At 36.8% G+C, this 18,723-nt stretch overlaps 1 protein-coding gene across 2 annotated transcripts in view; it reads left to right on the top strand.

Moving 5' to 3' along the window:
* The window catches only part of tmem132e (transmembrane protein 132E), a 365,104-nt gene that overhangs the window by 327,220 nt on the left and 19,161 nt on the right, over nt 1-18,723 (top strand). For both annotated transcript variants that reach the window (XM_082170701.1, XM_082170700.1), the window contains exon 5: nt 14,410-14,553. In XM_082170701.1, coding sequence (XP_082026827.1) covers nt 14,410-14,553 — 144 coding nt within the window. The remainder of the gene's footprint in view (nt 1-14,409; nt 14,554-18,723) is intronic.

Raw genomic sequence — 18,723 nt, 5'->3', positions numbered from 1 at the left:
AATTCATTGAATACTGAAAAGAATTTTAAAAAATTGCTTATAAAAACATCACACAGTAATCTTGGTAAATTACTGTAAAATGATCAGATGCTGTTCACAACATTCCATCTTTTTAGTAAGAGACCATTCACACATCAGTAACAAAATACCGGTAAACTCTGTGATTTCAATCATCGGAAATTACCTGGTTATATTTACGTGTCGGTCAAATAATTTTGTTGATAATGTTTTTTAATTTAATATTTTGTGTTTTTAGTGGATTTTATGGTACTAAATTATATTTATGCAATAATTATAGTCCATTTATCACTTTTTGAGCATGTACCTGAAAATGAAATTTCCTTTTTAAATATGACACTTGGCAGATTATTGCTGAAGTGAAAAGTTTAAAAAAGTGAACTTGAAAAAAAGTTAAAGTTTCATACCATTCCAGTTAAAAATTCTAAAATAACAAAACATTAAATAAATAACTGTACCAGATGAACAATGAAATAACATTTAATAAACACCAGGAACTAATACAGAAAGGCCAGCATGAAACTTCAACACAAGACAAAGAACAGAAGACAACTGAGGATCAATTAAACAAAGAATAACTATGACAACCAAGAACACAGGAAACTAGGCAAAACAGAACAAGTGTAAACAGAGTTTACCCATTCAGCTGATGACGTTTAATTTCCTCTACAACTTTTGTAGTCCCAGTTATCCACCTGTTAGCAACTGCCTTTTACAAGACAAGTAAAAGCTTTAAAAAAACAAATTCAGAAGAGGGTATTACTGATGTATTTCATATTGTAGAATTAAAGATGAATAAATCTTGAGCTTGTGTTCACCACAGACCTTATTTCAAAAATGTATGTACCTCTTGATGGAAATAAATGCTGTGATGCTATTTCCATCAAGATGTGCATCAACTTTTGGTCAAGATCTTGTATTGACAATGCATCTTGTATTAAAGTCTCCCCCAGCACATCCCAAAGACTTTCAATGAATTTAAGGTCTGGACTCAGAGGTGTCAATTCATGTGTGAAAATGATTCTTCATGCTCCCTCCAAACCATTCTTTCACAATTTGAGCCTGATGAATCTTCAGATTTTCATCCTTGAAAATTACTGTTTAAGAAATGAAAAGCTGCACACTCCATCAATTAGGGTTAGAAGAACTGTTGCCAAACATATAACATGCTAGAAACATCATAATCACTGCAATAATGACCCAATCATTGACTCTCAAGCATTTGCCTGTTTACTTCTATTGGTCAGGCAGTGTATGTAATCCTGAACCTCTCTATTAAAAGCTGTGTAACTTACCGTAAACAGCTCAGAAATAGCTTCATGATTGGCCCAAAGCAGACTTTTTAAATCAGTGTGTTCTGACCTCATACATGTTCATACCAGTAATCCTGTTCTTTGATCATAAACGGCATCATACCGGTAATTTACTGGTAATGCTCTCATACCGGGAAATTGCCAGAACTGATTTACTGGCATTTTTGAAAAGGTCTTGTTCACACATGATTTCTTAACAGTAATTTACCGGTAAGTCAGGCCTTTTTGCATACGTTTTTAGGCTATGTAGACTATTTCAAATTAACTGGTCTATACCAGTTAGGACACTAAAAGAGAAGGCAGTTGTCTATGTAGGCAGTAGACAGCGAGGAAGCTCACTAGATTTTGTAGCTTAACACGCACTGATGTGTGTGTTCAGTAGCTGGAAGATATTGGGATATATACAATATGCCATGTGTTTATGTGGGCTTTATGCATGAAAAGACCTTCTTTTTAAATTTTCTAAATACTCAAGAGGTCTGTTCACCCTCACTGGGGGATTTGGAAGTAGGAATCAATCAGAGAGGCTCATATAAGAGGTGTTTATAGACACAACAATGGCAGAACCTATATGTTGCATGCCAAGCGCACAAAATGAATCCTGCACTGATTTAGGCGAGCAAATCCCACTTCATACACCCACAGAGCCACATTCAAATTCAGAGCATCTAATGAGTATCCTACATACAGAGCAGATACAACACCATGCATATACACACACAATAGGCAGCACACATGCATTTCTTTTGAATTTCTGAATTATCACATTTATAAATCCCTGGATACAAAGCAGAGTATGAGAGAGAGGGTGTATATATACACTGGTATCCAAAGTCTGAGACCACACTGAAAACCAGATATATAAAATACAAATATAATATATATTATATATTATATTATATTATTGTCAGCAAGGGTTACAATAAAAATGGAAAATAAAGGCAGGATCTAATTGTATATAGTTGTTTAATCATTATAAACTCAAAATTACACTTCTTCATGTTATATGGAAACAAAAACACAGGAAACAGAACAACACCGACTGTTAACAAATTAACGACTAAACGAGATAATTAACAAGACACAGGTAAGACACATGAGGGCAAATCAAAAACCATGGCAACAGATGAGCATGAACAAAGAAAACGCATGCAGGAAACTGAACTGAGAACAGTGCAAAACTAACTCAGTCCAAATGAAGCAAAGCATCGATCAATTGTCGATAATAATTTAATCGATCAAACTTATCGATGGTCGATTAAGCAAGGTCATCATTAGATTGCGTGCGTGCAAAACACGTGCAGCAGACACACAAGGAAAAATGAAGCAAGCTCCCTGTAGTTACGTATTTAAGTGTATTAATGTCTTCAAGCCATGCAACAGATTAGGTATAGGCTAGCCATTAATTTTGAAATATAATTAACCAAGAGTCCAAAAAACCCTCCAAACAAGTGATTTCACTGAACTACTTGAGCCACAATAAAAGTGCATTGAATAAACAAGTAATAAGACCCTGGTTGATGAGTGATGATCTTCCAGCGATATTTCAGCTGTGCGCTCTTATTCTGTGGCGCATGGTAAATCAAGACCTGTCAATCTAAACGATCGAACCAATCCAAGCGTGTTACTGCTGTAAAACAGCGTCTAATTGGTCTCTACACATCGCCACACACTGCATCATGATTACGACGCAATCGGATACCGGAAGTCCTATAGCTTTAGCCAAGCAGCATCTCATGTGACCCTGTGATCTACACATTGTCTTATGTTGTGTTTTGGGCTTGTTCAAGACCACCTGCTCTAAATAAAGAAATGCGATCTATGCTGCCGTCCAAAGGCAAAGTGCAGTAACTACACATTTGGTCAAAATTGAGTTACGGCTTGAAATGAGTTTTGTGAAATCTGTTCTGTCTTGTGACAAAGACTCCTGTTTCAATTTTGTCCCGTTTCAGAGAAACGAGAGTGTCAATGTCTTTTGTAGTAACTACAAAATCCAAGCTAATACCAAGGCAAACCGCAGTAAGTGATGTTACTGTGTTCTAGCTTTGTTTTCCCGGGTTTGACACCGCATATACTGCGGTCTACCTTAGTAGCCCTATCCGGAAGGAGATTGTGTTTGCCCCGATCGTTACACTCACACAGAAACAACAAGCCAACCAGCTAACCTACCATGGCACAATCCCGCGGCAAAATGATGGTTGAACTCCCGTTAAAACGCAAATATCAAATATCCAAAGACAGGTAAGGAAGGTGAACCAGCTGAACTGAACAAACCTCTCACACAAACAAGTGCGCACTCTCACATGCACACACACACACACACACAAACAAGCGTGCACACACACTCACTCAAACGCACACAACCACTCACACAAGCGCACACAACCACTCACACAAGCACACACACAACCACTCACACAAGCACACTCAAACACACACACAACCACTCACACAAGCGCACACAACCACTCACAAAAGCACACACACAACCACTCACACAAGCGCACACACACTCACACAAGTGCACACACACTCACACAAGCGCACACACACACTCACACAAGCACACACACATATACCTACTTTACTTGTTGTTCTGTTGTTTTTGTTCAAATGAATGGTTAAAACTAATGTTCTGAAATGAACACATTTAATTTGTAGATACTGCACTTCGCATTTGTAATAGTGTTTTAGTTGTTTAAGGTCATCCAGAGGCAAAGTGCAGTATCTGCATTTTGGGGGTCAAAGGTCACATCAGTGGTCATGGTTTTTATATATAAAATAATTCTTCTGAAGAAGGCATTGCATGAATGCATTACCACTAATCTACCCACAACATGTTTGACTGGCTGGTGTAAAAACTTTAAAGGCATTTTTCTCAGTTTCAGTGTTTGCGTAGTTACTGCACTTTGCCTTTGTAGGGCAGTATGGTTTACTAATGTTTCGCCAAGCTACAAACCAAATGTGGCGCAAAAGCATCATGTATGTACTGTTTACATGTCCGTCTGCTGCGTTTTTATATAAATACTTGGTATATTTTGATCTCTAACTGAAACAAGTATACCTGTTGTATTCTGTAGTTGAGATAATTTCAATGAAAGATGAGGCAAATCTATCTGGTTTGTACTATGATTTTAAACATCACATTTTCATGTAAAGCAGTTTAGTTTATCATGCTATGAAAATAGAACACTTCTAATATGTCAGCAAATTTAAAAGCACTTAATAAGCGATGGTCATATTCCCTATATACACTGTAAAGCCCAGCTTAAAAAAAAAGGTTTACGATAAATTGATTGTTAATTTAAACAACAATCGATTATGGGAATTTATGTAAATTGACATCCATAGTGACTATTATATTATATTATATTATATTATATTATATTATATTATATTATATTATATTAATTATATTATATTATATTATATTATATTATATTATATTATATTATATTATATTATATTATATTATATCAATGTGAAAATAAACAGAAAAAAAGTTTTTTTAAGATGTTGATATTGGAAACAAAAAAATTACTAACACTAATCAGTATTCAGAAAATGTTTGTATCGAATTCAAATATACCTTGCGCACATGTGCAGTGCAGTGATATGCATGTTAACATGTTTTACATCTTACGAACATGCGTATTTATTTATGTTTTATGTCTTACGAACTGACACACTGTGTGCTTTCTTTTTAGATGTGTCATCAAGGTAAAAATGGCAATTATGTTTGTGGTAGCATTATCGCACAGTGGCGAATTTTGTTCGGAATACATGTAATGCATATGCCAACAAATAAATGAATCGGATTGTAAAGTTAGGGATTCATAAACTTTCAGAATCTGGAATTGGAATTTAATTCATATAGATGGAAGAAAATGAGTACATGTAAACATACAGATTTCTGCAAATGAAGAACACATTCTAGACAATTCTAGAGTCAATTTCAGAGATGGCCTCAGACATTTGGCTCCTACAAATATAAAGCAATGACTTATGTGTAACCTCAGCCATTTTTCCCAACAAGCTCAGTCTGGCCACAATTAGCCCTCTTACCTCACAAAGCCATCTCTCAGCCTCCATTACCATGAACTGCTCTTTCAAGCCTGGCCAGTGAGAGACTCGCACAGGATCAGCACTGCGTGTTCCCTTGAAATAGCTGGGTTTTGGCATGTGAAGGCAATCCTCGATAAGCACGCGGGGGACAGATGATGTGTTGGCTACATGGGCTTCACTGCAGCTCATGCTTCAATAGTACATCATAAATAAAAGATGGCACGGCCCTCCAATTGGGACTTGTATCATGCAAACACTTTCAGACCAGGGAATAGTCCTGGTATATGAAAGAGGATAGAATCTGAACGTGAGGTCATCATGACCTTATATTTTTTTCCCTCAGGCTCTAAATCTGAGGAATATATTAAGACTTTAACACTGACTTGACCCTTTAAAAAAATAAAAAATAAATTACTTTCTTACTTTCTTAATCCTGTAAAGTCTGACAAATTGTGTGTGTGTGTGTGTGTGTGTGTGTGTGTGTGTGTGTGTGTGTGTGTGTGTGTGTGTGTGTGTGTGTGTGTGTGTGTGTGTGTGTGTGTGTGTGTGTGTGTGTGTGTGTGTGTATGTATGTATGTGTATAGAAGAACCTTTCCTGCAAAGCTACCTGAAAAACTATGCGCAAGTGTACCTGGACAAAAGCCGTTTTAAACGCAAAGGGTCGTTACACCATATATTGATTTGAATTAGTTAATAGAAGTTAAATCATAAATAAATTCAATTTGTGATTTTATTTTTGAAAGCATTCTCACTTTGCACAATTTTAACACAAGTGCCAGTACTTTTCACAGTACTGTAGCTTTGCAGGAAGGTTTCTTCAAGCATCTTGGAGACGTTCCCGAAGTTCTTCTGGATTTAGTCTGTGTCAGTTTTTTGACTCGATGATGGTGAGATCAGATCATCCTGGCTGTTGTCAGAGTCCTTGTGCATACAGAAATCTCACTGGATTATTACAATTAATGGCAAAGAGAATGTTTGGACTTGGACTGACTTAAAAAATTTGGTATGTTTTAGCTTACCTCAAGGGCATCCAAGATGTAGGTGTCTTTGTTTCCGCAGTAGTTTCAATTTTGATATTTTTAGGTCAAACCGTTCTTGTCTGTCAGTCATATAATGCAGGTCTATGGTCACCACCTCAAAGAGCATGCACAGAGAAATCCAAATGAAACAATTCCCCATCGTAAGTACACATTGATGGCCTAAGACACGAAACGAGCGGTTTGTGTGAGAAAACGAAAAGTATTTATATCGTTTTTACCTCTTGTACACAACCACGTCCAAGTGATCTGCTTTCCGGCGCTTGCGCAGACTAAGCCAGAACGCGCGCACACGTCACACACCAGGAAGCGCGCGCGCCCTCAGATCACTTGGACGTGGTTGTGGAATTTAATTGGAATGTAATTGAAACTACTGCGGAAACAAAGACACCTACATCTTGGATGCCCTTGAGGTAAGCTAAAACATACCAAAATTTAATTTCAAAGTGAACTATCCCTTTAACAAATTCCCTTGTTTGAAGTCTACCATAAAGCTTAATTACATGATAAACTTTTGGTGCTGTCATTTATTTATTTATTTGCACATTTTCGCTGTAATTGGTTTGCTGGCATATGAGTGATTTCATGCGCAGGGAAAGCTGTCCGCTGATCGCTCGCACAAGCGGAAAGATCTGCTGTTTCTGCCAGATCTCAGTCAAGAAAATCACATTCTATTTGATACAAAACTAAATAGACTAAATCAAACAGAAAAAAGTCATAACTGAAACAATTTTCATCGAATAAAATTTTTTGACACACCACCGAGCATACCCGGTTAACGAAGTCACACACACACACACACACACTTATATACTATATATATTTGACACATCTAGCTTTTATGGTAATTTATTGATCACAACAACATAAAAAATTATCACCTTTACAATATTTGAAACATTTTTTACTTATTGAATAATCAAAGTAACCTTTTAATTTAGCTTTGTAATAGTGGAAAATAAATTGCATTACCTCAGACAGTCATGAAAATAAAGGAAAAGTTTGATACATGTGGCTTTTCAGGATTAAACTCACTTTCTGGTATGGAACAGCCCCTTTCTACAATGTTACATTTCTGATGGAAAGAATCTAGTCTTGCCTTACTTTGAAGGTTGAAAATCCTGTTTCAGTCAGAAATATCAGTCAAAATATCTTGTTTTATGTCATGGAAGTCAGATTGGTTACGAAATCCATTTCATGTTGACTGTAAAATGCTCATATTTTATTGCAACATACATCCTTGTTAAAATCCATAAAGCATTTGCTGCTCTACACCAAGCTGGTTATTCGTAGCACAATGCACAAAACTGTAAATAGCTTAGAAGAATCTCATCATAAGGGCAATCTGTCACCTTGGCAGTGTTTTATATCAAATAGCCTGTATCTTTGGTATCCTTTTGTGTGGATAAGAGGCTCAGGTTTACCTTGCTCTGACTGTGTGTGAAGTGTTTAATGGCTTGCAAAAGCTCCCTTGCTGTTATTTACAGCTAAAGCTGTCTGTATCCATCTGAGCTGGCTGTTTCACCCGTCATGTGAGACCGCTCGGCTCTCGCTGTCTGTCACTGTAAATACTGCCCGCCACGAGAATGATACTCTTATTTGCATTCCCCAGCACGCTCACACATCGCTGTCACTTTAAAATGATTCAGAGTGAAGTTATGGGCTGGGGCAGCGTTGACCTGTCTTTGTGTTAAAGCAGAGCGCTATATTACTATCATTAAAAAATTATCAAAAACCATGTTATTGTTTTTAGGTTTTTTGGACATGTATTATTGTACTCTTACCACGGCATTACCTTGAGAATCATGTAATATTAATCAATATATCAAAATAGTGGTATACAGTCAAACCAAAAATTATTCAGACACCATATAAAATGTTTTATAGTGGGTGCGGGACACTATAGTTCATTTTTGCAAGTTAGGATAGCAAGGTGTCTGAATAAATTTTGGTTTGACTATATATCATAGTAAAAATTAAAGGAATACTATGGTATGGTCTATATAGAACCTTAAAGGGTTCCGTCAGGCACTTGATATTTATAGAACATAGGAGATCATCATGGGATAATTTTATGGATTTTGTTTTAATGAATACATTTTGCTTTCTTTTTTGTTACATTTTATAAATTAAGCAGCTTGTAAACATACTTTATCACTAGAAACATTTAAAATAACCTGAAAGTTTTATGCAATGATTTAAGAAATTTCCTGTTGGCATGATGGATTCTTTAAAATTGAGTCACAAACCCCAGGGTTCTATGTGTAACGATGCATAATAAATATATAAATAAATGACACACAGCTGAAACCAATGAACTAATAATAATGGTAACCATGGAAACTGAACAAAGGCGGGAAACTGAAAAAAGGAACATGTGAAACTCAGACATGAAAAAGACAGGGAAACAGATCAAAAACAAACATAACTCTGATACTATGTAGAACCACCCATTTTATTTTATTATTATTCTTTTTTCTAAGAGTAATAAAAAAAAAATCATAATATATTATGGTAATACTACGGCATTCATTGAATCAAAGTGCAAAGTCCATGGTATTATCAACTGATAAGTCAGTGTGGTACCTCAGCTTTTTGCAAGGAATGAGAGACTTCTGAGTTAAATCTTAATGTTGTTATTCTTGTAGTCTTTTCTGTGCTTAGTTATTATTTGCCGGAAATAAAGCTGGATTTGAATCAGCTTCCTTTGCTGAGAGTCCCTGTGTGTCCATGACCATCTGTTCAGCCTTTTTGCTTGGAGTGGAGGAAATGACAGCGGTAGGCAACACCAGCACAAAAGGCTTTTCCTGAACATGAATCGTATGAATTAAATAAATTCAATGGGTGGATGTTGTTGACCTTTAAAGTTTACCTTGCATAAAAATGAGATGTCAGGAAAAGAATTGAGCTGGTAGGCATTGCAGGGGCCTATAATGAATTTTATTTCTTAGTGCAAGTACCCAGGACTTCCATTTAAACAAGGCAGGCAGGCCAGTAATGCACTTTGAATGAAAATTATGATTATGCAGTTTCAGCTAAAGCTATCAGAGTAATTCTCAGCTAATAACTCATTTGCTCAGTGGGGAGATATTAAAGAGAACCTAATTCAGACGTTATTTGCAAGTCGAACATTTACGACCCATTTCATCTGGTGACTTTTCTCATGCTAAAATGTGAATAAAGGGTTTTTTATTTTTTTATTTTTTTAGGAAATGAGTCAGCCTACAGCATGACTTGTGATGCAATAATGTGACAAGTGATAAATCCTATGGTGCCATTCCACTGTGATTGTTATTATGGTTATACTTTATTTCGATAGTCCACTTTAGACATTCTACAAACTATAAATAACTTTGCCCTCTCATTAGTATTAGTAGTAGTACAGTATCTCATACTGTATTCTCAGTAGTAGAAGACTGTTAGGTTATGATTCGGGTTAGTTGACATGTACTTGCAAAGTTACTTATAGTCAGTAGAATGTCTTTAAGGGGGAGCATCAAAATAAAGTGTTAGCAGATATTTTGCACAAAACTTCTGATACTCTAATACTGGCATGTTAGTTGATATGTACTGTAGTTGCAAAGTTACTTTTAGTCAGTAGAAAATATAATGTGTAGTACAATCTATATATTTCATTCTACATCTTTTATTAGTCTATTAAAAAAATAAAGTGCCATTTTTGAAGAGTGTGCATGTGCAAATGTGCTCTAGCACCCCGCAACTAAATCTGCAAACAAACAAAAAACTAAAATATCGAATTAGCCCTCGAGTGTCATGTTTGGTATTCACAGCAACAATTGACTTTAATTTGATTTCAAAACAATGAATTAGTAGAAGTTATTACTCCATCCCTGGATGGTTGACCAGTCCATGCTAACACAACAATTCACATCTATAGAAATGTTAGTGTCTATTCCACCTATGACACCTCATCTGGAACCTCAAATATGTTCTGCGTTTTCACTATCAATGACTGGTGTCGCACCTTGAAAGCAGTTTAGGATAGCAAAGCGAAAAGAAAAGAAGTTTTTCCAAATGAAGAGTCGAGTCATTTTATGTGGAATACATTATTTTCAACGTGATGTTGATTGAAAACCAGATCAAATAAGACTGCGGATTTTTCATTCATACTTGCATGCTTTTATTTCTACTATATAAAATGCCTGTTTTTAAGCAAATGGCCTCAGTGGAAAGTTTCTCGTGAATGTGCTGTTTTGATTGAAGCTTGAGGGAGAGAGAGCTGCATAATCTTTGCTTTATTCCTGTGGGCCACAAGGGAAATAATTTACAGTTAGTTGTGCAACATCCCTGCAGCAATTCTATCCAAAATAATGAATTGATTTTTCTTGGAAAGCCATTGCGAAGCCAATGTGCTCTTTAATTGGCTTCAGCTTTTGAGATGTAATTGAAAGCATAGATTTATTTGCATGTGTCATCTAACAGGAAAACTTTTAAATTGGGAAGCTCATGAACAAGAGTATTTTAAAAGTTAATCCATTACCGTGGAGTGCTGAAGCTGCCGTAGCCCGAGAGGTTTGTACAGAGTGAATGAGAACCTCAATCCCATTTGAGTTTGTCATATGATACTGTTGAAGCTTCATACATTTTACAGGATGTATTCTTCTCTTTACTATTTTATTAACCGTTTTAAGATGTAGATGCATATCCTTGTTTGGCCTTGATTCCAGAAAAGATCTTTAAATGCTTCACAGCTACTGGAATATTATGTAATCAAAATATTGCTTTATCTCTTGTAGAAATTACTGAAGATGCTCTTGCCATTTATTTTAATTCATTTTAGTAATTCAACTCATTAATTCTCATTCATGTCCTTGACACAGCACACAAGATACAATTAACTAGAAAATGTAGGTCATAACACTGTTACGGCGCTTTCACCTGTCTGTATATTGAGTTATGTTCACTTTAATATTTTTAAAAAGCGAAACCACGACTATGCCAGGTTGAAGGGATAGTTCACCCTTAAATGAAAATTAAATCATAATTTACTCACCCTGTTGTTGTTCTAATGCCGTATGACCTTCTATCTTTTATGGACCACGAAAGGAGAATAAAAAAATGTCCCGCTCACGCTCGTCAATATAATGGCAGTGAATAATGACCAGTATCAAGCTTTTTTTAAAAGACACAAAAGTATAACAGAATGATCCCATGGGACATGTTCCGTATTCCAAGTGTTCTGGGGTATACAATAGGGTTTGGTGAAAAACAATCTGAAATGTATTATTTAATGACATTTTCTGGAGTGAAAGTGGATGCTTCATCATTTGTGTGAAGTACAATAAACTTCATAAAACTCATCAGTAAAGTTTTGGCCATCATTCGGACGGGGTCCGCTACAGCAGGCTTGTACTAATTGTGGATTAAAGACCAAGGCCAACCCTATCATATAACCCCAAAACACTTTGAATATACGGCACGTGTCACATGGGACCATTCTGTGATACTTTCATGCCTTTTTTTTAAGAAGCTTGATGCTGGTCATTATTCTCTGCCATTTTATTGACGAGCCATATATTTTTTTTCAAAAATTCTCCTTTTGTGGTTCATAAAACAAAGAAGGGCATACAGCATTAGAACAACACCAGGGTGAGGAAATTATTTTTATTTAATTTGAATTATCCCTCTAATAAACCATTTATATGACAGAATTCTGTACAAATGAATACAAACATATTTCATATAACAGAGTATTAGCTTAATCAGGTTTTGATAGTATGGTCAATACATTTACATGACACATAATCGGAATACAACCCAATTTTGATTTCATGTTATGTAATGTAAGTTATGTGAGTTCCAGAAAATAATGCGAAAAAGAACCAAATATTTACTTATTATTGATTGTTAAACTTACAGGACTTTCATAAAAACAAGAAATGCATCCCAATGCAGCATTTCAGTTATGATATAAAAAAAATCTGACAAACTAAGCACATAATTTGAGTTAGATTAATGCCTTTTTGAGTTGAATTGGCCTGTACTGGTTTTGTGGTTTATCCCCATTTGCACTCTTCCCACCCGGCCCGGATTGGCCATCAGGAGAATTCCCGGTGGGCGGCTCATAAATTGGACCAGCAGTGCCACTTAGAAATAAGGCAGTTTTACACAGGACTCGGAAAGCGCAAATGTCTATTTCTTTTTCAGTGAGAGAGCCACGGAAAGCGGCATTAAACTCCCGGGCTGAAAATGGGCCCTACTCCGGCCCTGCTTCCCAGCATGCACTGGGGCATAAATAATGAATATGGTTGCATTATTTGACTGTATGCCAGTTTTATCTACATTGTTATTGTTGATGGTGATGTAACAAGTAGTAACATGAGTTGTCTTGTGATGTCAGGATGAATTTGTTTCTCTTTTCCAATGATGGTTGGTTGTAACCTTTGTTGTGAATCATGTAGCAAGTGTTGACATTCATTTGTGGTGCATTAAGATATTAAGTGTGTGTTTTTATTTCTTCTTGAGAGTGTTTATATGATGTAGTGGGTGACTACATTACTTGTTAACAATTTAGATTAGGGAACACTATTCACTATTAGCTAGTTGCTTTTTAGCATGCATATTACTAGCATATAGGTTGTTTATAAGTACTTTATAATGCACATATTAATGCCTTATTCTGCATGACCATATTCTACACCCCTTAACCCTACTCCATATCTAAACATAACCACTACAGCAACCACCTACTATCAAATGATTATATTATTTATTAAGAAAAATCCTAGTTAATAGTGAATATTTTCTCCCTAATCTAAAGTGTTACCAATTATTCTACAATAACCATGTTATTTAATTATCAAAAATACACATATTTTTAAGGTACACTGTGTAGGAATTTCTCCCATCTAGCGGTGAAATTGTATTTTGCATTCAAACGAATAGTGCTCTCTAGCGCCTCGCTTTTTCAAAATGCGTGTTGCAACTGCTGTAGCCGTTATGTAACAAGAAGCTATGACAACATGTCTTCCAATAGCACTTCATCGAGTTTAACTATACATGTTCTACTGTTATGCTGCCTATGTGATGAATTACACAACCAAGCAATGAAAAAAAGCTTGTAATTTAGACTGTAACATTGACTTACCTGTCGAGAAGAAAGCAGGCAACTTCAGCGTCCCTTTCATAGTCTTTCTCCTTCATTAGCTCTTTCCAACTGGGAAAAGCTATCCCGATATTTACCCTTGTTTTTTTAATTCGCCGGTCATGTTTCCTTTAAAATATTTTTTTTGTTGCTTTTTTGGCGACGAGGATTCCTTCTCCTGTGGCTTGGCATAAGTATGATCCTGCATTACAAAGTACCGTGCAGTGCAGCCTTTCAAATTTGCCGGGGCAGTGACAAGCGCCTCTCGCCGTTTCTGCTGGTTTCAGTCACGTGACGCTGGCTCTGAACGAAAACGCGTTGTGGAAACCCGTTGAGGAAGGCTAGTGCTTTTTGTCCCTCTCTGCTATTATAGTTTTTCAACATGGCGGAACGACATGGAAGCCTCCTTGGACTTACCCGTCCTATGTAAATAAAGATAAGAATTTCTTCGCTTACGAGGATAAGTCAGATCATTGGCAGAGGTAATTGTATACCAATGAGGACATATTTATGAATAAAGACATTTATTTTAGCTAATAAAATACTTAAAAAACTACACAGTGTACCTTTAAATAAGTTGACTTGTTGCCTAAAACTGAGGGGTCACAATCCTGGGATATGAGCTCTTCTGATTTCAGGTGTCCCGAGTTTCAAAACCAGTCGACTGGAATTTTTACTGATTAGACATTTTCCTTTGAAAGAGGGAAGCTCATGGCTTTTAAATTGAAAATAGATAGTGTTTTGTACTTTCATTAGCAGTGTAGCACTGACTCCGGGGCTTTCCTGAACATTCAGATTTTTGGAGCAGTGAACTTCTGCTAACCTCCTGACTCATGCTCTCGCTTTTATTCTCTCTCTCTTCCATATTCAGGACACTGAGATTATCAACACGGCAGTTCTTACTGGCCGAACTGTGGCCATCCCTGTCAAGGTGGTTTCCATTGAGATAAATGGAGCCGTCACTGATGTGTCATCCTTTGTGCAGTGCAAGTCATTCAACGAGGACATCATCAAGGTACGTCACACCCACGTTGAGAGCTTTTGTGAACTAGGATGTCGTCTACTATTCTCATAATCAATTGTGGACAGCTTAGGAGACCATAAAATGACCATCAAAACCTCATTTAAACAGAGTTTATATATGGTCCTGTGGCCACTGCTTTTGTGATCCCCTAGAGGGATCGATGTCTTTTCAGTCTTAGACAGTACATCAAAAGTGTTCAGCGCTCTACAGAACAACATCTCCCACTGAACAGCCGCAGACATCACACACTTGACCTGTGTTTAATGCTTTTAAATGAATAGTCTCCTAGAAAGCAGTGCACCAAAGCTATTTGTATTATGGCAAGACACTGCAGGCAAGCCATTCCTTTTTTCAGCCACTGGTTAATTTTGAGCGTTTAGGCTATTTTGCATCCAAAACTTTTCTTGATCAGACTACTGGAAAGACTACAATACAATACACATTTGAGTTTTTATTGTGTCACACTTTATCTATTTGCATCTGTAGATTTTGATTACAGTACATATCTTTACAGTCTTTTTCTCAAAAGACTGTTCTTTCTCATGCACTGAGCAAGTAGCACTTACATATCAAACCTTCCAGTTTTGTTAGGTTTTTACAGAGGGGTTTGTTCATATAACAAAATGTACATATTCCTAACATTACGGAGATTATAATTTTTTTGGCTTTTGACAGTAATGTATGACTTTTAGGGCCAGATTTACTAAACAGGTCAAAATAGCATTAACATCAAAAGAGTAAATCTGGCCCTTAGAGTGATAAAAAAAGGAAAACATTTTACATTAGATTACAGTAACCTACAGTAGGAGACCTTTGGGTCAAAAAAGTTTGAGAACTACTGCTTTAAATCCTCATAATCTGGTTCTTGGATTAAGTTCCGTCTCAATTCAATCGCTAAGGTTGTGTATTTGAGTCAATGAAATGAATTTATTTCTCTTTATTTGCACAAGGGGGCAGTTGGTTCCACCTGAGGGCTTGTAAATACAGGACAAAAACATTTTGCAGTGTCCTTTGCTGAAGGAAACAATCATTTCAACAATATTCACCATCTGTTCCATAGCACGACAAAATCTGAAAGGAGAAATCCAATTCGACTATAAACCGTATCAAAAATGTAGCGAAATAATAATATGCCTTGGAGTGTCATCTGTCCGCCAAGATTGGGATCCATAAGTCATCCGAGAGGGGCTGTGAGGGCATCCGTTGTTTATCTGTTTTAAGATTCAGAATAGCCTTGTGTGCCGCGGTGCCCGGGCAGAGCATTAGCTTTGCTGTTATTGAGTTGGTTTGCTTGGCCGCCCGGGCTATTGAACTTTGGAGGCTAATTCAAGATGAGCCCTTCAAGCTGAGACAACATGAGTCCTGACAGTTCAATAAAATGCTCTGTGCAGTGGCAAAAAAAAAGTGTCATACAGAAGGCAAAGGTTACAGGGCCCACTAACATCTTTTTTGCTTATCTTATTCAAAAGGTAGTCACGAGTATTTATTGTAACACGGTTTATTTGCCTAGAGCCAAAGCTTTTACTTCTGCACAGGAACACCAGAACAGATGATTACATGTAGAGCTGTGAGAATGACATTTTATGCTACATGCATGGAAATTACTTTTAATATCATGTTTGCCGCAGGTTCTGTATACAGGCCGGTAATAAAATAAGACCAGTGATGTGTATCTTTTGAAATTTGTGCACACATTTGAATGGTATAGTTATTTGTTGGTGTTTTTGTTTGTGCGTGTAATGAACATCTACATTGCTCTGTGTGTTATATCTGAGTGTTGAATGATGAGACCCTGTGGGGCTTTGTGTTTGGGAGCAGGAATCTGTGAACAGTCTCTCCCAGCTGATCTCTCCTCTCAAAGCTCAGCTAGTCACACAGGCCATCTGAGAACACACGTTCCCATTCCGTTCTGCTACTTAGCCGGAATCCTCACTGCTCACATTCCCAACACAGCAAACACGCACATTTAGACATGAATCACCACGTATAGATGAGCCACACACACACCTTGATTCCGGTGCAATGACTGAATAATATGTATAATAATAGCAAATGTCATGTGATTATCTTCGGCCTTTAAAGATGATGTATTTTGTTATTTTAAATGTTAAAATACGTTCTCCTATCCCAGGTTAATTGTAAAGCATAAATATTATGAAATGGATAGTTTCGGTACTGATTGGTCAATACAGAATTCCAGTTGAACTACAAAATATGCTAAATAGTAACCACTTTGAGTCATGTTTATCATATCATATATGGTGGAAGGATGGCACTTAATGTATTTACTGTATATAATAAAATAATTTTGTTTTATATACAGTAGATAACTGATAATTTAGCTACAATAAAATATAATACTATTTTGGCTAAAATAAACTAACATAGTCATTTAATTGCTACGTAAGTGATATCTAAGTGAATTTTGATATTATCACAACATTTTGAGATTTGCAAGATTACATTTAACAGTGTTGTTAAATTATAACTTGTATTATTATTATAGTATTATTTTTTTTTACTTTAAGTGAGTGTTGACAGCTAAATAAATCTAAATGTAAAAAAAAATCCAATATTAAAAATCCAATATCGGTCAGTACCAATATATTGTGCATCTCTAATGTATAACTCACTTTTGCAGTGACTATAGCTTGGCCTCTAGAATGTTATTGCATAAATTTAGCAGAGCTGGAACGCTGAATTGACCAATCAGCATTCAGGACTTGAACTCTCTATTTGATACCAGCATTTTAAATACGAAACCATTCTGTTTCTGTAGAGGCTACCTGTCATATTAAATCAAATCGTCAGTTTCTGCTTCAAGCTGTTGGCAGTAAGTTCGTCTTTAACCATGTATAGTCGGCCTTCGCATGATACCATCAACACAGATAAAAGTGCATCTGCTTAACTGTGTGACGGCAGCCTGGATGGTGGAGGGTTACAGGAGGTGTTTGTTGGATTAAACACAGCTGGCGGGTGTGTGGAGCTGGAGGCCTCTCGATGGGTGGCACTATCCTGACCTCGCCCCTGCCACTCCTCTGGAACCACGCAAGTTGCCAGGGCAGATTAGTGACTCCGTGGAACTCTGACTGCTGGCTGGCACGGAAAAAGTACTTTCAACCGGCCCCTGCTGGCGAGTGACGCCCACAGTCCTTAACTGCTTTTGACTTAAAAATTATCCATCCAAGTTTATTAGAAGCCCCAGGAGCAAGTGGGTCAAGACTGAGCTCACATCAACAGAAGTGGCACAGCATGAACATATTCGCGAGACTGTAGAGTGCAGTGGGAACCAGACAGGACATGAGCAACACTGCAAAACTACTGCTGCTTTTGTTGTGTGCCACCCACCCACGCTATTGATAGTAACAATAGTGAACATTTTTATTGGGCTTACTAGTGTTAATATTACTATTAAACAATAGTTCAACCACAAAAAATAACATTCTGTCATCGGTTTGTCACCCTCATGTCATTCATGTTTATTCTCTCGTACAAGGAAATATTTTGAGGAATATCCAAGCTGTTTGAAGGTGTAATGTGTGTAATTTTCTCTAGCAGTGCCAAATGGCATTTCAAATACAATGATTTTTCCTTTACACTCCACCTATATACCATTGGCCGATAGAACACATGGTACCGCCCTGAACTTTCGCCACTGGTTGAGCTAACATTGTGGAGTCTGGCTGATTGGGATGCAAACAGAGCAATATTCTGATACCGCCACATAGTGTTTTTGACTTAAAGGGATAGTTCACCAAAATTCTGTCATCATTTACTCACGCTCAAGTTGTACCAAACCTGTATGAATTTCTTTCTTCTGCTGAACAAAAAAGAATATATTTTTAAGAATGTTGGTAAGGGCCCAATTGACTTCCATAGTATTTTTTTTTTTTCTTCTTCATGCTATGGAAGTCAGAGGGGCCCATCAACTGTTTAGTTACCCATATTCTTCAAAATATCTTCTTTTGTGCTTAACTGAAGAAATAAATTCATTCAGGTTTGGAACAACTTGAGGGTTTGTTCAAGAATTGAGTGTAGGTACGATTGATCTTGGTGGAATGGTTGCTGCAAGGTAAAGTAAGGAGATCCCCATTGCAGATCTAGGCAGGTGGTGCTAGGGAGGAGGAAGGCTAAAGAAAATGATCTAGCACACTGTACTGA

Source organism: Leuciscus leuciscus (assembly GCF_965113295.1).
Source record: "Leuciscus leuciscus genome assembly, chromosome: 5".
NCBI lineage: Eukaryota > Metazoa > Chordata > Actinopteri > Cypriniformes > Leuciscidae > Leuciscus > Leuciscus leuciscus.
Note: the sequence above shows the minus strand (reverse complement) of the source record. Positions and strands in the feature narration are given on the sequence as shown.